At 44.9% G+C, this 20,736-nt stretch overlaps 1 protein-coding gene across 4 annotated transcripts in view; it reads right to left on the reverse strand.

Annotated features, from left to right (window-relative positions):
- LOC134541626 (regulator of G-protein signaling loco) overlaps window positions 1-12,395 on the reverse strand; it is a 107,992-nt gene extending 95,597 nt beyond the window's left edge. For all 4 annotated transcript variants that reach the window (XM_063385192.1, XM_063385193.1, XM_063385191.1 and 1 more), the window contains exon 1: window positions 10,509-12,395. In XM_063385192.1, the coding sequence (XP_063241262.1) occupies window positions 10,509-11,927 (1,419 nt within the window). In that variant the 5' untranslated portion in view covers window positions 11,928-12,395. The remainder of the gene's footprint in view (window positions 1-10,508) is intronic.
- Between the last annotated feature and the right edge of the window lie 8,341 nt (window positions 12,396-20,736).

Raw genomic sequence — 20,736 nt, forward strand, 5'->3', positions numbered from 1 at the left:
ACAATGACATAAAATGGTAACGAAATGACCATAGGTCTACTACTTTGTTATAATTTTATTTTGTTGTTTGTTATATAGTTAATTGTTTGAGAAGTATTTGTTTCTCTACTGGTACCAATGTTAGATACGGTAAATATACCTAATGTTCAAAGAAAAGGCAAGAAAACAGTTTTAACAAGAAAACTTTACAAACAATTAGCTAGGTACTTAAGGTGGGTTTACGATTGAAAATTAATAATTAAGAAATAAGACTTAGTCGTGTACTTACCATATGACTCTATGTAAACTAGTGGAATGGTTTATGATTGTCGTGTGTGAATTTTGACGGGTCGTGTGCGAACCATATGATGACTTAAGACTTAACAGAAATGGTTATATTTTATATTTTTCGTTAAGACTTAAGTTAAGCGACCAATCACAACAAACCAGAACCTTTCAGCCGGAAGTTTATGTCTTGGTATTGAACCGAGCGAGGCAGTATTTTTGATTAGAATTCGTATATTTGTAATTACGAATTAATTTAGACATGAGTGAACATTCTAATGCAACAGAATTTTACATTTCAGTAGATGATGTAATGATAGAAGAAAAATAGATATCCCATTTGTCAATAACCTATTTCAAAACTGCTTCTCCATTTCGAAAAATGGCCGACCATGTGTTTTGTGCTGTGATTGGTTGGAATTAACGACTTCTATGTCAATCATAAACTGGAAAATGTAGTTTTGACTTAATTGTGTACTCGATGATAAGTTTTAATTCTTAAGGAAATCAATCGTAAACCCAGCTTTAGCACTCTGAACCTAGAGAGAATTCAGAGGAAGCAAGTAAGTATTTACTTTCATTTCAATGAATAAGCAAATATAAAGCTCATTTACTTATTCTGAAAGCAGGAAATTCTTTTCGTTTACTGGTAATTGCCACATAACCTCAATATTTATTTTCAAGTAGCCTAATAAACTTTATTTCCTTGTTTCAGAGGGTGCCATGCCTCTCACAGCAGCTGAGAAGATGAAGCGGTACCGGCAATGGTTGAAGGAGAAAGGCTTGGGTGATGAAATGAAGATAAAAGATAAGGAAAGAAAAAAAGAGAATTTATCAGAAGAAATGTAGAAGCCAGCTGGGAAACATAGTTCAAGAAACTATTAATGATCCCTACAACAGTAGTGCTACCAGTCCTTATAAATCACGGGCAACATTACAGAAAGCTAATAAACGTGTGTCTACTCATTTACCTTATAGTCCAAGTAAGTGCAAAAAAGTTGTCTCCGAGCTTGCAGTTGCTCATGGACTTTTGATTAACACATCTTACGGAAGAAATAAAATTGAGCGTTTACAACCAGGTACAGAAGAATCTGTTACTGCATTTTATGTTTGAAATGACATTTCATGGCAATCTCCAGGAATGAAAGATTACTTATATGATTGTTAAACCTAAAACTGGTGAAAAAAGTAAAGTTCAGAAGAGGTTCATGATCATGACATTATGCCTTATATGAAGGAGAGTTTCCAAAGATGCCAGTGCAACGGGCTAAGTTTTGTGCTTTGCGACCCCAGTTTGTGTGTACCGTACAAGAAACACCACAAAATGTTTGTCTGTGCCGTTATCACGAGAATGTGAAGTTGCTTTTAAGAGCAATAAGTGAGAAACTTCCACAAGTTGGTATTACATATCATGATTTAATAAACACTGTAGTGTGTAGTCAGGAGAATAAGACTGTATGTTGTCGAAGTGTGAGAAATGTGCAAATATACTTCTTAAAGATAAGTACTCTTTAGATGAAGAATTGCTACAGCAAGTGGTTAAGTGGGATCACTGAAAGATCATGAATCAACACGTAACTTTAATTGAAAAACTAGAACGGTTGATCAGAGTCTTGATGTTCTCTCCAATTTGCTACCCCATTTCTTACAATATACGTTAATTAAACAACAGCAGTCAAAATATTTTTAGCAAAAGAAGAATTCGGCAAGTGAAAGGGACATTTTAGTGCAAGTGGACATTGCAGAAAACTACACTGTCAGCAGCAGAATGAAGTTCAGAGTGCTCATTGGTAAAAGGCAGAAATCACAATCTTTACAGCATATCTTTGGAACTCAGAAAATAGTGGATACTCCATTGTTGTTGTTAGTGATTCATGAGTGATGGCGCTGCCAGTCAATTTAAGCAGTGTTTCCTATTATGCAATTTGACATTTTTTAGAGAACACGATGGGTTAACAGTCTCTTGGCACTTCTTTGCCATCTCCCATGGCAAAGGAGTTGTCGAAGGGATTGGTGGAACCATTAAACGTGCAGTATGGACAGCCTGCAAAGCTGGTCAATATGCAGTCAAGAATGCAGAGTACTTTGCAAGCATTGCACGTGAACGATGTCATGGAATACATATAATTGTATGTTTCTAGCCCTAAAATATCTGCGCATAATAATGACTTGGATCATATGTGGACTGAAATAATTCCAGTAGAACAGACCAAAAATATCCATGCTGTGATACCCATTGCTCCATACATAATTACACATCCGCACTATTCATTATCAACCCAGAAATTGATTCATCATTTCAAAAAGAAATCTTTAACAAATCGGAATATTGCACAGGAACCTGAAAAACATCCAGAGCTATTTCAAGGAGATTTTGCTTTGGTATCCTATGCTGGAAAATGAAGCACTTGTTTTTTTGTGGGCCAAGTTACTGATACTTATACAGAAATATATGAAATCTCATTTCTAAGAAAAAGTGATGAATTTGGGAACATCTTTGCATTTACAGCTAAAGAAGATAAATTTTGGGTAAAAGCAGACCAAATTGTTATAAAACTTCTGTCACCTACTATCGATCAGAATAATAAATACCATTTTGCTTGCCCTGTCACTACAGCAGAATGAAGTTGCCATTCCGTTACCAAATAGTGTCCTTCCGTTAGGTACTGTTTTTTTTTGTATACTGTGAATAAGGGTGTGAAACATTTAATGAATATGTAATTTTGTTCCTCTTTCTTTTATTTCTATTATTTAATTATTGTATGAGTTTTTATCCAGTTAGTGAGCTGAATTATTACTGTATTGTATGGGAGAACAAAATGCATGTCCAAAATGATGACATTCAGTTACCTGTGACTGTTTTGTATATATCCACAGTTCTGCTAATAACTAATAGGCTAAATTGTAAAATGCTTAATAATTAAGTTTTCCACTTCCGTTGAGAAACTAGTAAATAACTATCCTCACTTTAATTTTCTAGTGGTTCAAATCGGTGTTTACAATGTAAAGATGATTCAAAACTGTCATTCCGTTACTCATGGAACTTCCCAACTGCTACACAAGTCGACCGGAGTTAAAGGGTTAAAGAAACATTTCTCTCAGCCTGCTTCCAGAAAAAAAAATTCCAAATGATGCCTAGAAAATATATGAATATACCTACATTCAAACTTAACCAACAAGCAAAAAATGCATACAAATTTCTTTCAACAGCTTCACAAAATTTAATTAAGTAAACTTTCAGAACTACTTACACACAAATTTGTGTGATACCTCTCAAATGGATCAACAGCTGCGATTTACATTATACCAGAAACATAACCAAATATATAATCTGATCATAAAATTAAAATAATTATTCACAATAATGTATTACATATTCCTATACAGCCAATCCATGAAAAGTGGGAATGTTTTGATATATTGTAAAACATTAGTAATTAAGTTATGTTAGTTTTTGGTGTATTGTACAAACATTATACTTACAGAAATTACTTAAAAAAAATTTTTGTTGTTACTTCCAAACAAAGTTTTTAACATTTTTTTGGTCAGTCAGTAGCATACACACAAATCTGGCTTGAACTGACACAAATTGGCAACCCTGGAATAACTTATCTAAGCATTAAATAGCAACCATATTTGGTGCAGAACATGGCTGAAATGTGTGTAATTGCTGAACATACTTTCGGTGTAAAAGGTAAGCACTGAATTACATTTATAATACTATTTCGTAAGTGATGTTTGTTGTGTAGCATCCGTTACAAATATAACTAATTTCTTTGTTTTGTAAACTGTTGTAGTTTTGGGAAACAATAAATAAGTATTCAAAAGTGATGTCTGACCTATTACCAGGTTGTTGTCATTATTAAAACATTCTATTAACTTAATATTATTAAAATAAAATGTAACGGCTGCTACACTGTAAAGGATGCCACATTTCTGTGAATGTGTTCTACATGTAAAATTCTTAAAACTAAATTTTTGTTTTGTTTTAAAAATATACATAACCTGTACAATTTCTTTTTTTTTCAGTAATTAATGAATGTAAACTTTGAATTTATTATCATTTAGAGTGACAGTATATATTAAATGGTTTTATAACTTTTGATGAACACAAATGTTACAAACAATTGTCATTATTCAGTTTATGATAGCCTAACCTCAAAACACTAACCATTCAATAAAGTTTAAAAAATGACTGCAGGCATATATTTCTGTTTTACAAAAATTATGTTACTATAAGTAACTTGAATCTTAGTAAAAATACTTGAAAGCCTTAATACATTTTAGCATGTTAAAAATATTAAAAAAAAATACAAGTTTACCAGTATTATATTTGTGATCATAATTTAATTCTTTATGTTTTTCTTTACTTGTTCCAGAACCATGGCTCCAGTAAGCAGTAAAAATCGAATGGCCAAATGCCGAGAGAAGAAAAAACAAGATCCAGAATGGTGGAAGGAGTACTTAAAAAAAGATAAAGAACGAAATAAGAAGAAACGAGATGAGCTTAAAATGAAACGAAAGAAGGATAGTGTAATTGATGCTAATTTAAAACAGAAGAAACGTGAAGCTATGAGAAGATACAGAACAAAGAAAGCAGAGAAGTGCAGTACAAACGGGAAAAAACCGGAAACAGCTTTAGGTTCCTACAAATGCACAAGTACATTAAGAAAAGCAGTTAAGAAATTACAGTCAGCTCTTCCTTCCAGTCCTACCAAGAAAAGAGCTGTAGTTCGTCAGTTAGTGAAGGACATTTTCAGTAAAGCCGGTCAAACATTGTGTGCAACTGAGAAATCTCCAACATTGAGAGCACTAAAACCAGAGACAGAGAAAAAGGTTAGAGACTTTTATAACAGTGATGGAATAAGTTGGCAAGCACCTGGTAAAAGAGACTACAAATTAATAAAAAATGTAGAAACAGGAGAAAAAGTGCAAGAACAGAAGCGCTACATGCTGATGAAAGTAGATGAGGCTCATGCACTTTTTAAAGAAAAGTGCAATGATGCTGTAAGTAGATCTAAATTTTATCAACTACGTCCACAGAACATCCTTCCTTTCAAAGAGACCCCACACAATGTTTGTTTGTGTATAGTACACGCAAACTTTATTTTTCTGACTGAAGTATTTTCCAGTTTCTCAACTGAATCCTTTACCCACAAATCCATTATTGATGCCATGTGCTGTGATCCTAACAGTGAAAAATGCATGACTAGTAAGTGTGAAAATTGTCATTATGATGTGTCTGTACTTCTAAAACTATAATGTGACTCCCAGCAGAAAGTAACATGGAAGAAATGGGGAAAATCTGAAGATGGTAGTTTGAAAGTCTTGAAGAACATTTCCACTCTTGCTGTTGTTGTTCAGGAAATGAACGACACACTTAAATCCTTCAAGAAACACACGTTTGTAAAATCTCAACAGTTTGAGTACTTTGATAAAAAGAAACAGAATCTTGGAAAATGTGAGGCTGTTATTCAGGTGGACTATGCGGAAAACTATAGCCACACTCCGCAAGATGAAATTCAGAGTGCACACTGGCAGCACTCACAAACAACTGTATTCACATGCTGTATTTGGTATGGAAATGATCAGGTTAAGTCATATGTTGTAGTGAGTGATGATCTTTCACATTCAAAACAATCTGCATGGGTATTTTTGAAAAGTATTGTGTCAGATTTTGAAGACAGGTTTTGTAAAGGTTTAGACAACATTTATATATTTTCAGACAACTGTTCAGGGCAGTTCAGAAGCAGGTATACTGCTTTCAATATGCTGCACCTTGCTGATGACCTGAATGTGTCTACTGTAGAATGGAATACATTTGCACCTGGACATGGAAAGGGTGCAGTAGATGCAATAGGTGGAAAAATTAAGAGAAATGTGTGGCTGAGTGTGAAATCTAGAGCCACTGAGATCACTTCGTCCTATGACTTCTATCTAAGTGCAGAAAAAACCTGTAACAAAACACAAGTTCTGTATGTTTCCAAACAAGATGTTGACGAGACTGCTCAAAATCTTCTGGCTAAACGCTGGGAGAACATTAGAGAAGTTCCAGGAATAAGGGATTATCATTTCTTCAAAATGTTGAATAGAACTAGTATATTAGTAGGTCTGACTGCTTATTCAGAGAAGAAAGTGATTGACATATCTCCAAAAGATGAACTGTGTGAAAAGAAACTTTTGAAATTCAATGAAGTCTACTCTGATGAGTCATTAGACGATCAGCCTCAACCACTGGACCAACCGCGACACTGCGCATCATTTTTGCAACCTTCTAATGAATCACAATCAAATTCTCAAACTGAAAGTGAAATAAGGAAGAAGAACATTAAACCCGGCACCTTCGTAATAGTAAATTTTGAATCTACAAAAAACCACCATTTCAAATATGCAGCAATATGTCAGACCGCTTGTGATGAAGAAGAGGAATTGCGGGTAATGTTTTTGAAACAATATGGAAATAACAAACTATTCATTACCGATGAAAGTGATGAAAAATATATACGCTTTGAGCAAGTTAGCAAAATTTTACACGTTCCTAGTGTTACATTTCAAGGACTCAGGCTGGTATATCAGTTTCAAAATGCACTTGATGTTAATTAGTTGTGTTTCCAAATGGATTATTTTAAAATCAGCCTCAAATGTATGAGTACACTTTCAAGTAAATGTTTATCAAGAACTATAGTAACTGTGTTTATGTAAAACAAAAAATTATGCCTATAATATCTTAATAGTTTATCACCATGTAAGTAAATGGGTAAGTGTTTTGAAAGTATGTTGTTACTGTTTAAGATGTTTTGTAACCAAAGGCAACTAATAATTTCATCAAACTATTCTTGAATAAGCAGAGCCTACTTGTTTGTAAAAATGTTAAACTTGTAAAATAAAATTTGTTACATTCATTACACCAGTGACTGTTTTTTTACAGTAACGTAGAAGTTTAGGAATACATGTTACATTCACTTGTAGAATCCGTTACAGGAACTGTGTAGAATCCGTTATGTTTTTGTAATCATTACAATAAACTTTATAATTGTGATACTAGTATTTAAATATAACAAGAACAATCTTATATCCTTCTTTTATCAGGAGAAATAAAGTTACACTGCTGTCTCTGATGCAGAAGCTAAACTTTAGAGGAATGTGTCTCAAACTGCTATTCTGAATTGTGTGGAGGTAGCATCCGTTACAGCTCTTTAAAAAAGAATATATTCCGTAAAATTAAAGTCTTCACAATTACACAATATTTTAATTTTTCATAATATATCACTGTTACAAGTAGTGGGAATGTAGCATCCGTTACAAATGGATTGGCTGTATATTATAATATGATTAACTATTACAGTTATTCCTTGAACATTAGAGATCATCTCCCCTTCCTTGTGCCAGTTGTACTACTTGTAACCCACTTTGTTTGTTCCTACACCTTTCTGTATACACCAGAAACATTTATTTTTATACCATTTTCTAGAAGGAACTTATTGCACCCAGGACATAGCTTAATCAATATAATATACAAAAAAAACTGAAAATTGCATTAAGAACTGCAACTTGGGTTTTCAATGCCCTGCAAAAGTTAGTTTGATGATACTAAATGACCACCTACATTCAGGCTTCTGGGTTGAGTCCATGTTCTTGTGGATGATGGCCCGACACAAGTAGCCCCTGAGAGCGGCTGCAACAAGGCTTGCCCAAGTGTCGGCACATCATCAACAAGGACTTGGCTTCACTCAGAAGGCAAGAAGGCTACATTCTAAATACTGAAGGAGACAGACTTCTCAAAAAAATGAGAGTGAGACTTTCAGTACTCACAAGTGATGTGTAATATCAAAACCTTGGTACTTAATGAGCAAATTCATGTGTTATAACATTGCAAAAACACACAATTTAATGTAATACAAGCCTTTAAAAATAATATCAAGCTTGATAAATATATCCAAATTGTATTTTCAACCAGATTTCTGAACACGAATCACACAGAGTTCGCACATGCAGCTAGAATTCACTGCTGGAGCATCTATGTTGACTACCGGTATTGAATCATTTGTTAAGCAGATCGAAATTTTAAACTATTATAATAAAACAACTTCAATAAAAGCATAAAAGACCTGATAAAATACTAAACCCCACCTTCAGATTTGATTTCTGACAAGGAATTTTAATGAAAATACTGCCCATCTTGTTAAAATTCATTAACCAGTTAATACTATATAAATTTTTGCTTTGTCTTTGTGAACTTTGGTCCCCACCATCCGTCACATATGGCAGCACCGAGGTTGTTACACATTACAGTGCCTCGACTTCCATCACATTCACGAAATTGCTCCCTCCAAGACTAAGATGTTACCATCCATGATTCGTAATACAGTATTGCTGTATTTATTCACCTCAATGTGACTGCTTGTACAAAGGCAATGTTTAAGTTTGTTTTTGGTAGGTGTCATATTGAAAGCAATAAATAAATAGCAGTAAGTTTTCTTAAGTTAAATTCAAAAAGCAGTCGTGCAAACTGTGTGGAAATGTAGTAGAAGTAATAAATATAACTTATTTATTTACAGCCTTTTTGATTGATGCAAACTCTGGTCCAATTGGGTACATATGCAGTACCTATGACTGTTTATTTCTTGTGTTTAGTTCTTAATGAGAAGACTTTCCTTGTGTTAATTATTTGGTTTTGGTATGGCTTCAAGGTCAAGAAGTAGTCTACTAAGCAGAGGCTGTTCATTAGATACTTGTGAGTTTGCAAAGCTCAATGACAATTATTTCTGTGATTTATTGTAGTATTTACTGGATACCGGCATACTAACTCAGAAGTAACTTGTAATAACTGTAATCGACTACAGAAATAGGACATGACGGTGAGAGGTTTTGTTGCCATCAAAGAAGAAGCATACTGGTGAAACTATGTACCAGGTTAAATGTAGTTAAAACGAGGCAAGTAAAATGGAGTGGTTTGCTTAGTCTGCTTTAGAGGTGCAAGGTACAGTTTGCTAGTCTCATATTTTCTACAACTGTATTAAGGTGCTTAAGGGGAGGGAGTGACGCGGGGAGGACTTATGCCACCGGGTGAAAGCCCACAAGCAAATGAATATAAAACATTTGAAAAATTCATAATAACTGTAATAATACAGCCAGTATAAGTGTTGTGATTAGTTTATTTTAAGGGTTTTGATGATGGGAATTAAGGTTTTTGTATTTCATTTACTGCCATAAGAGAAAGGATTTTTGTACATGTAAAGTTTTAGAAGACAGGAAAAATTATTTCAAAGATAGATTATAACTTTCTTTCTCAGGTCTCTGCTGGTTGAGGTAATAAAAATAAATAAAAGTTGGTAAGGTTAGAACAGCAACATTGAAAAACCTTTTAAATTTTAAATAAAAGGAAAAACTGCCTGAAGATAGTGTTTTTGTTTCAAATAAATACTAGAAGACTTGGTAGTGGAGAACAGCCATTCAAAAACAAAGATTGTTTGGTTTGGTAAGTAAAAAATAAGTAAATATGATGTAAAATTTTTTACTTTTGCTGTAAATTTCTTGTTACAACAATTTTAAAATTTTTATAATTAATAAATTTTCATGTTTTAATGACATTTACCTCACAATTCATCTTGACTTCAATGGCCTTGCCCAATTGCGAGTTTATCGGATTTACTCCTACCATTTTGCTTCCTTGAGTACCTATGTTTGTAGTGCACATCCATTTCATTACTGTGTTCACAGACAATTATTTATTTGAATTACAGAATAAAACCCTGCATGTAGATGCGTGCTCTCTCTGCACTAGCTATAATCCCAGTAACAGAATGACGTAGAGTTTCAATTAAAAATGAAAAACAAATTTTTAAAAAAGAATGAATCAATACACATTTTTGAAACAACTATACAACATTAGTAAAGATCAGAAACACAATTTATGTAATTTTTTTCAACAAATATAATTAAATTACACTATGACCTACCACACCATAAATTCTTAGGATGTAGGGAGAACTCAGTAACACACTCAAGGAAAAAGTTAAAAAAAAAAACATTTAAAATACAGAAATTTTAGAACTCCTTTTTAGTATATTATGTAAATATTCTAAACAATTAAAAATGAATTCTTTCTAGCTTGAGATGGATTTTTATTTATGCATCAAAAAACTGTACCGAATTTGCAAAAATCAGTATTCTGCAACAAGCACTACCACCACTACTCTCGTTCAACTGGCACACGAGCACGTACCACATGACAGAAGACTCACCTGAGCTTGAGGCGTGTTCTCGAAGCTGCGCAACTCCTGCAGGCTGCCCCACTGGTGAACATGCGAGGTCCCGCCCCCTGGCAGGTCTTCCAGGCTGTGTGTGACGGGTCGTGCAACACCAAACACCTTGGGACTCAGCTTGTAGGACAGCAGTGCGTCCTGGGAACTGCCCCCGCATGGCCCGTCACTCGATGAGCCACACAGTGGTGACCGGCTACGACTGCTCACCACCGGGTCAGGCATGGCGCGCACTGTCAGCCGCCCGGCTGGGTTCTCCGCGAGCACGTGCGGCCGCCGCTCTTGCAAGTCCACCACCAGGATCCCATCAGACTGGTTGCCGCAGTCATCACGGAAGCCGATCCCAGAGTCGCTGTTGCTGGAGGCGGTGGTAGGTGTGCTGCTCGGGCGAGGGGAGTGGGCCAGGGGGGGCTGGTCGTCATACAGCCGCCTCACCGCGGCCACGGGCTCATCCGCGCGCCCAGGGAACTCTCGACACGAGCCATGCACCGGATCTAGGCTGCAACGCAGCTTGAAGGCCTCCGCCTTGAATGCGTGGGTGGCATGTGCTCCATGGAGGCTGGGCTCCACCGCAAACACGTGGCACGAGCTGCTGGGCGCCTCGTCCGCGTGCGGCACGGCCATGGTCACCAGCCCGAAGAAGCGACGTTCGTCATCCAGACCGGGCCCGCAGAAGGCCACACGCTCGGCAGGGTACTCTGCCAGCACAGCACCGTGACAGTTGGATAGCAGCAGACTGCGGCTGCGTACGCTCATCAGCACCAGTGTGTGCGCGCGCTTCTCGGCTCGCAGTCTGCGGATACAACCTCGCACCACCTGCAGGCGTGAGCCTGGCTGCAGCTCTCGCGGCATCTCTATGGTGCCCAGGTAGCCGACGAGCGCTCGATGCTCGGGAACAGGAGCTGGGGCGGGGGAGGGAGCTAGGACGGGGGCAGGGCGGGGCGGCGGGGGGCTGGGGGCGGGGCTGTCTTCGCACGGTGGCTCCTCAAACATGGCGCCCGTGCGCAAGTCGCGCACCACCTTGGCAGCACGGCCCTGCTGGGCATGCACTCTGAGGCGGTGCAGACAGCGCGGTTTGGCGCGCGCCGCGGGGGCGTCGTCTTCAGAACTGTCAGAGTAGTAGTTGTCGGCGATCTGCAGGCGCAGCGCACTGCTCGAGGCCCCGATCAGGCGTACCACATCGTCGTGCGGGACCTTACTCACGCTCTGGCTGTTGACAGACACCAGGCAGTCCCCCGGTCTGAGCCCCGCGCGCTCCGCAGGGCTACCCGCCACGATGCAGCTAAGGATGCACGGCTGCTGGCCCGAGATCGTGAACCCGAACCCGTTAGAACCGCGACTCACCTCCACCGTCCGGATGCCATAGTTGGGCCTTTTCTTGCGTCGCCTCACGGGATGCATTCTACTCTGACAATTTACTTCACATAATAACACACACGCACACAGGAAGCTTCACTGTCATCCGTAAGTAAAACTCTGTCAACATTTTATTTAAGTTAGCATTCCAGCAACACCTTAAATTACTATCGAACACAAATAGTATATGCATGACTGTTCTTTCCCACTAACCAATTAAAACTTTTCTAATACTGTGAATTATTCAACACCACAAACTAACATTTTTAGTCCACTAAAGTTCCTTACCTAAAAAAAAAAAAAAAAAAAACACTCAAGTAACCGTCGCCATTTAAAAAAAAAAAAATAGTTATTGTGAAATACCACTTTCCAGTATTTTGTATCAGTACCGAAAGTAATACAAAATTTAAAAAAAATTGGAGGCGTCATACTGCATTCAGCAGTAGTTGAATCACGGTAACAGTAGTCGGGTCCAAGAACTGTTCCCCGCACGAAGCAGCTGTCGGAGAGAACTTGATGCGATCACTTGTGCGGACAACAGCTGTCCCTTAGTGCTTTCTTTACGTTTGTTTTGAAAGACCATACTGCTCAAGACAGACTCAATTAATTACAAGGGCAAATTATGAATAATTACTTAGTATTTATCAAAAATACTGTCAGCCATAGTTTTTTAAATACAATTGATGTCATCCCTCATCCCGGAAGCTTAAACCGATGAGCTGATGATGTGCTTTGACCTGAGTGCTAACTAGCAAGTTTATTTGTGTGATAAGGTTCTCTGAGGAGGATACCAGGCCACGTGGCTAAAATGCAGCAGATGAGAAGCTCAGCATAGACCCTCGCGATGCTGTTTAGTCATAAAATGAAGAATAAATCATTATTATTACAGATATAGCCCTATACATGAATCGTCTTCATGCATAGCTTCCTCGTATGGGAGCTGTGAGCTAATCCCGTCGCACTATAACTTGCTAATTGGCATATGATTACTACAGGAGTCAAACATGCCAGGAGCACTGATGTGGTAACAGCATTACACAGGCAGTTTGGTGTTATCTAGGAGACAGCTGTGTGTATAGCGGTTGTTCATATACGAATACATGAAACACTAATAAAATGACAGTAAATTGGCAACAATAGATTGACAAACTTTAAAGACTTTGCCACCATGTGGGATGTTTCTAAGTAGAGACTAGCATATGTCAATACCCAGTGAATTCTGAAGGGGAATTATGCCTCGTGGCTTGAGTCTATAGATACCTACTCATTAAAAATTAATAAACTTAATTCTGAAGAGGTTCTGGTTTAATACAAAATGGACTTGCAATATAATTGGTGCAACTGCAGCACCCAACCCAGGTCATGTCAGTGCAGATGCACATTTCTTATGGTTACACATGCATAGTGTTATCGACGTTTGAGCTGTATTTAGATAAGGATTCGCGAATTTTATGGCCTGCGATCTCTCAGGGGTTTTTTCGGTCATGTGGCTGAAGGCGGGCATTAAATAAGAACAGGATGGACTGCAAAATGTTATGTATTTATTACATAAAAGTCACTGGTACTGACGTCGTCCGACCGCATGCCTCCCTAAAGCCCGATATGCAACCGCCAGTATCCGACCCCGCTAACAGAACGCACCCCTATCCATGTCCAACACGAGTCAGGCGAGCACCGGAACAAAAGGTAGATTTAAAGACCATGCCCTAATCAACCAGACACCACGATTCCCGTACATTAATAATTCAACATAATTTAATGGTAACATTACTTTTAAATAAAAAAAACCGTACAAGGGTATTGCGACGTAGGAGTGCCCGGGTCACTAATGTGTGGATTTTTATTAATACATTTGTGAGTGCTACCCTTGCGGCCTTTAGCCAAAATTAAATAAAGAAGTGTGTGACTTAATTATAACCGCCCCAATTTTTGTGTATCATTCGCCACTGGAGCAGTCAACAAGTGACGAACAGTCTCCAGTGTGACTCACATTAATTAAACGTAATTAATGTAAACTTGTTGAATCCAATTCTTAAATCGTATCTGTGTATTAGATTAATTCTTATTATTTAATGTGTGAATTTAGAGCCACTTTCAATCTCTTATTAATTTAATAATTTCCGAATAACGGACCTTTAAAAACTTTGAGCGCGAGACGATGCTGAGCCCTCCCCTCGCGACAGGGCCAGACACTAGTACCGAGCGACTCGCGGACCTAGACGGACGTGCGTCCCACGGGGAACCTTCAACCATCGTCTTCACCGATTTCATTCCGGGTAATTATAGTCACTCTCCAAAACCTTTTTATAATTAACTCCCCGTGTGCACCCGGTCCTTTTACGGTGTAGGGCCTATCCCAGCCGCTTAAACGTAAACTCCCCGAACAAGGCATTACGCGGGGCAGTGCAGCATACAGCGCGGGCCGACTTCCGCAATCACAGATGTTTGGTTAATCGCCGAAGTGCACAGGCACCGGCCACAGTGACTTAAAGACTTTTAACGAATTTCATAGCGAGCCGCGGTCCACATAGGTGGGCCCGGACGTCACCGTTCACAATTTACGGGATTGACCGACTCCAATCGAACTTCCCCCTTCAACCTCGACTGGCGTGAGGACTTAATATTAGTGACGGCGCATCAGAGCGCCCAGTGCCAACATAGTGTAATTTGTGTAGGGAAAAATAGTGTAACTGTAACTGCAAGTGTAACTGCCAATTTCAATTAAACGTCCACTCCGCACACTCTGTGCGCGACGTGTATACGACAGTGCAAACCAGACTCGTGTATGTTTTTTTGTGAACTTCCCCAATCAAGTTAGAGATCAGTGTGCTATGCTGTGTAGGGCTAGTAGTGTATCAATAACCAGGGATCCCTCACACCACGACCACCACAGCCGTTCCTAGCGGGCCACGCAGGGGCATTCGCACCCAACGACCCACCTCGTGGTTAGCCACAGAGCTAGCCTGGCGCCCTCCCGGACACATTTTCAGTAAAAAACCAGCCTTCCCGCTAGGAACTACGCCGGATCTCGAACACGAGAACCCAGACGACGGCAGTACATGGTGATGACACAGCACCCAGCCTATTACATTGATGCCTTCTGTCTTCTGCCGAGGTGATGTTAAGGGTGTGGAGTTGCTTTTGGGCGCCAACTAGCAATATTAACTACATGCTAGTGCGTAGCCGAGACTCTTGACTCAGGGCGTGACGTCGCCACGTGGCCGGCAGGCTGTAAGGGTCGTTCCGACAGAGTTACCCCCGGCTGTTTTAGCCACCAGGGACGCTATGCTACGGACGTTGTAACAGATACACGGAGGCTCAATTTAAAGTGTTTTATTGTCAGGCACGCTATTAATGGGCTGTGTCGTGCATGGCCCGCTTACTGGGAGCCGCGCTCTACAAGCCACGTTTCTGATGGGTTGAAAACTCACGCAATTCCGGTAGAGATGGCAAGGGCGGAGGTCGAGAGGCTCCGCGGGCGACTAGCGACTAGTCTCCTTGGAGGGCGGTGATCAAAAGGCGATGGCTGTGACATCCGCACGACTCCCCAGCCTCGCTCCCGCGAAAACGTGTCGTGTGCAAAAGTAATCCCGGGCCATGCACGCCGCCTGATCGCGCTAAAGTCCAGAATTACAAATAATATTTAAACATAGCCATTACTCAAATAATATTGTTTTTAAGAGCGCTGAAAGTTAATTTCAAAGTTCAGATAATCAGGTCACCTAAAAGTACCCCCATGGTCGACTTTCGCGCGGGCGACAGTTGATTAGGCGGGGCAGCTTATGTTCGAGGCGTTGCACCACCCTGCACCCAGGTGCGTTCACATCGCACACGCTCGGGGCGAGGCGGCGATGCGCCATAGCGGTCGGTGCGGATTCGAGGAGTACTAATGGTTGGCGTCAAAGGCCGCTATGGTCATCGACGCCCCGATCACACTTATTGCCTCGTTGCATTGAGGTCGACACTGCTTTGGGGAATTGGTCCCGGGGCTGCTGGGTTTTAGGCGAACGGAGGAAGCAGAGACATGACACAGAGGCGGGGTACGTCGGGGTGTGGTTTCCGGTCTACTGGTGGACGTAATGGGCGCCAAATTAACTCCCTGAGGTGCCCCGGATTTTGGCGGACTCGGGTGGACTGTCGTGGTCCCTCGGCACTAACGTTCCCCCTCCCACTCCGGGGGCTGTCTGGTCACCACCCTCCCCCCTGCCGGGAGGAGCAATGGGTACCTCTTGGCTGCTGGCCTCGCAGCATCCTCTCGTCGGCGCCCTGCGCGCTCGGTGGGACTGCCTGACCTCAGGCTGATCGGGGGGGTAAAATACCTCAGGGCATGGCTGAGTGGTCATGGTAGTTGGCCCGCTGGGGCATTCGCCCCCTGGGTCCAACCTGTCAATTAGACGCCCAATGCTCCTTAGCTCGCTCCTCGCACTTTGGCTAAGATGGCGGGAAGTCGTGACAGGTGACATGGTCAGTGACGTGGGGCATGTGATTGGTGATGCGAACGGTGACAGCGGTGATGGTGCATCAGCTATGATGGTGTGCGGCACACGTCCTGCGTGTCGGCGGGTGAGGTGGTGGGTGGTGGTGTGGCTGGTGGCATGGCTGGTGGCGTAGGATGGGGAGCTGGTGACGGGGGTGGTGATGTCGGCGATGTGGTGTCCATGGTGGTGGGTTGCTGGTAGGGTGATTGGCCGACTAGTGACATGGCACGTGAGGCTGGTGCATTTGGAGGGGGGGGGCCCTTGGGCACTCCCTACCCTCAGAGGGATCCTCGGCGGTGGAAACGAGACGCAGGTCGTCCCTGTGGATTTTTGTGGCCCTACCATTTGGGAGTCTGATGAGGTATGTGGTGGGGCCTAGGCGTTGCAAGACCTTCCGGGGGGCCGCCCACTTGGGGCTCAGCCCCGCACAGTAGTTCTTCCCGCTGGACGACAGGTGGTGACACCGGGCATAGACCATCTGCCCTGGCTCCAGTGGTGTTTGGGGAGTGGCTGACTGCAGGGTTCGGGTGTCCAGGAACTGGTCATGGTGCCGTCGTTCCTCTTCCCTTAGGTCAATGGCTGGTGGGTGGGTGACTGCCCCTGCTGCCTCGGCGACCCACAGCTCGCCCGATAGGGCGAGGTTCTGACCATGGAGCAGTTCTGCGGGGGAATGGCCGGTAACGGCATTGACTTGCCGGCGCAGGCAATAGAGCAACTTGGGCAGGTGTATATCCCATTTCGAGTAATCATCCCCCAGGCAGACGTGCAACTGAACTTTGATGTCCTGGTTGCGTTGCTCCATTGGGTTCGCCCTCGGGTGGTATGTCGGGGTAGTGTGATGCTCAACTCCCCAGCGGCGGCAGTCTGCCTCCCAGCGTCTCCCTGTGAACTGGGTACCGTTGCCTGTGAGTAGCATCTTTGGGTACTCGTAGCGGGGGAACACCTCGCTGTCCAGGAGGGCCACTATCGTCCCTGCGTGTGTGTTGGACACAGCGAATGCCTCTGACCATCGCGTGAATACGTCGGTGGTCACAACGAGGAAGCGCTTTCCCCGGGTTGTGTGGGGGTAGGGCCCCATGACGTCGAGGGCCACAGTATGGAAGGGCTCCTTCGGTCGTCGGGGGCGCTGCTTTTCTATCCTGTCCCCAAAGGCGCGCCTTGAATTGCTGACACGGTTGGCAGCTGCGCACATGCAAGCGGGCATCCGGCTCTACCCCTGACCAGTGGAACAGCTTTCGGAGTGCATGTTTGGTCTTTTCAGCCCCTGGGTGGCCAGCCAGATCATGGTCGTGAAAAAATTGAAGGACCCTTTGCCTCGCCGCAGGGGGCACATGGATCTGCCAGCTGTCCATATCACCTGAGGCTCGATTCTGCAAAACCTGGTCCAGACTACGATGATGGGGGTGAACCCCTTCTCCACACGCGGCCAGGTCGCGCTGCGTGTCGGGGTCGTCGACCTGGGCCTGCCTCACATGCTCCATTAAGGCGAGTAGGGTGGCTGGTGTGTCTGGTTGGGTGGTATGGTTCACCCACTGGATGGCGTAGAGGGCCGCTGGCGCGGATGCCATGGTGCCGCTGGCTGGCGGGTGAGGTGGTGGCAGGAGTTCCTCCCAGCCCTGGGGGTCCTGGAAGACAGTAGTGGGGTCAGGGTGACGGGACAGCTGGTCTCTTAGCTGGTTCTCCCACCCAGGGACATGTTCTACGCAGAATGCGAAGCCCTGGAGCATGAGCGCCCAGCGGGTAAATTTAGACTTCCGCCCCCCAGGCGGAGTCCAGCCACTGCAGACACTGGCTATCAGTGCGCAGGGTGAACGGCCTCCCCACGAGGTGGTGCCGATAGCGCCCTAGGGCCCACACCACCGCAAGGCACTCCTGCTCGTTTGCATGATAGCGGCGTTCTGCAGGGCCGAACTTGGCGCTGGCATACTCGGCCACTCGCCGCTCCCCGTATCCCCCTTCCTGGTAGAGCACTGCCTCCATGCCCTATTGGCTGGCGTCCATCTGGACGAAGATGGGTTCATCTGGGTCCAGGCGCGATAGGGTGTGGCACTCTCTGAATCGCTGCTTGACCGCGGTCAGGACCTGCTCGGCGGCGGTCGTCCACTGGAACTTTGACTTGGGCGATAGGAGGTCGGTCATGGGTGCTATGATAGTGGCGAAATGGGGTATGAACGACTGCAACCAGTTGAGCAGCCCCATCAGTTTCTTGAGCTGCTTCCTGGTGCGAGGTGCCTGTTTGCTGTCGATGAGGTCCAGCTGGGCAGGAATGGGCCGGCATCCCTCGGCGCTGACAATATGCCCCAAGATTTCCAGCTCAGCGGCACTGATGTGACACTTGGGCGGCGAGCACGTGAGTCTGTGTGTGGCGAGCCGTTCGAGGACCAGCGCGAGATGGTGGGCATGGTCCTCCCATGTCCGTGACCAGATGATCACATCGTCCAGGTACGCGGTGGCAAACTCGCCGATGTACCCGTCCAGGACGCGGACCATCATGGTCTGGAATGTCGCGGGGGCGTCCATCAGCCCGAACGGCATTGCACAGAACTGGATGCACCGCCCATCGGGGGCCGTGAACGCTGTCTTGGGGCGGTCCTCGTGACGTACTGGGACTTGCCAGTACCCCAACTTGAGTTCAAGAGACGAAAAGATGCGGGCGTCCCCCAGTCCGGCGAGTGTCTCAGTGATGTTAATGAGGGGTGGTGGTGCTGGGATGGTTATGTCGTTGAAGGGCTTGAAGTTAATGCAAAAACAGAGAGATTCGTCCTTTTTGCTAGCCATGACGATCCGGCAGTTGTATGGGGATTCTGTTGGCTCGATGATGCCATCCTCTAACATCTCTTTGATTTGATCCCGGATAGCGAGCCGCTTGCAAGGTCCAAACCCAAATGGCTTCTCGAAAGGGGGCCGGAGTGGTATGGTTGGTATGCAATGTATTGTGATAGTGGTGCAGCGCAGTAGGTCCGCGGCGGCAAACACCTGGGGCTGCTGCCCCAAGACCGCATCAAACATGGGCACATGTACGGGGGGTACACCATGGCGGAGGTCCACCAGGTGGAGGGGCTCGTCCCGCGGTTGCGGGGTCCTGTAGTTGAGTCCATATACTGTCCATCGGTCCCTGATCCCCACATGGACCCGCTTCCCCCGGACCTCGACCATGGCATCCTCCTGCTCCAACCAGGGCAGCCCCAGGATCAGGTCGTCGCGAAGATCGTGCGCCACTAGGGCACTAGTGCTACTCACAAAATCCCTTATGCCGACCCTTACCTGGGCACGCCCCGTCGTGAAAGTGCTGGCCCCAGTCGTGGCCAGCTGGATGATGTCGATTTCCCGCACCAGGTCCGCCTCAGGGATGAGTTGGGCAGCGATGTAGGTATGCGTGGCTGCGGTGTCCACCAGCCCAGTGATGGGCTGGCCGTTCAGCTCCACCAGGATGTGGATCAGCGCAACAGCCTGGGGCCTCACTCGGCCCAGCTTGGGCCAACACCCCTGGGTGGCCCCTGCAGCAGCGTGCGGGGGCGGCACCATCGCCAGGTAGGCGGCGTCGCTCGCCGGCGACCTGAGGAAGGCCGCGAACGGGTGAGGCGAGCCGCCCCCACCAGCATCAAGTGGGTAGGTCGACGGATGGGAAGTCCCTGCAGTAGTGTGCGGGGGCAGCGCCATCACCAGGTGGGCGGTGTTGCTCGCCAGCGACCTGGGGCAGACCACGAACGTGTGAGGCGAGCCGCCCCCACCCGCGCCGGGTGGGTGAGGCGGCAGCTGCGTGGCCCCCGCAGCAGTGGGCAGGGGCGGCGTCGACGTCATGTTGGAGACATTGCTCGCAGGCGATCTGGGCAGGCCAGGAATGGGTGAGGCGGGCTGCCCCCACCCGCGCCAGGTGGGTGAGACGGCTGCTGAGCGGCCCCCGCAGCAGCGTGTGGTAGGCGGCGCCAACACCAGGTGGGCGGTATTGCTCGCCGGCGACCTGGGGCAGGCCGCGAACGGGTGAAGTGGGCCGCCCCCACCCGTGCCAGGTGGGTGGGTTGGCAACTGCTTGGCCCTCGCAGCAGCGTTCGGGGGTGGCGCCGACGTCAGGTGAACGGCGTCGTTCGCCGGCGACTTGGGGCTGGCCGCGAACATTGCGAACAGGTGAGGCGTGCCCCCCCCAACTGTGATAGGTGGGCGGGGCGGCGGCTGGGTGGTTCCACGGCGCCGGTGTGTGTCTATCGACGGAGCTGGGCGGCTAATTGGGGGGTGGTGGCCAGCTGCATCTCCGCTTTCTAGACGGAGTTTCCCGGGAGCTTCACCTCGCCCTCTCGCATTCGCCTGACTGCCTGGCGGGTCGGGCACACTGTGTGCCAGTGGTACTGCTCTGTCGCGCAGTAGCGGCAGCAGGGTGG

The sequence above is a fragment of the Bacillus rossius genome, assembly GCF_032445375.1.
Source record: "Bacillus rossius redtenbacheri isolate Brsri chromosome 4 unlocalized genomic scaffold, Brsri_v3 Brsri_v3_scf4_1, whole genome shotgun sequence".
NCBI lineage: Eukaryota > Metazoa > Arthropoda > Insecta > Phasmatodea > Bacillidae > Bacillus > Bacillus rossius.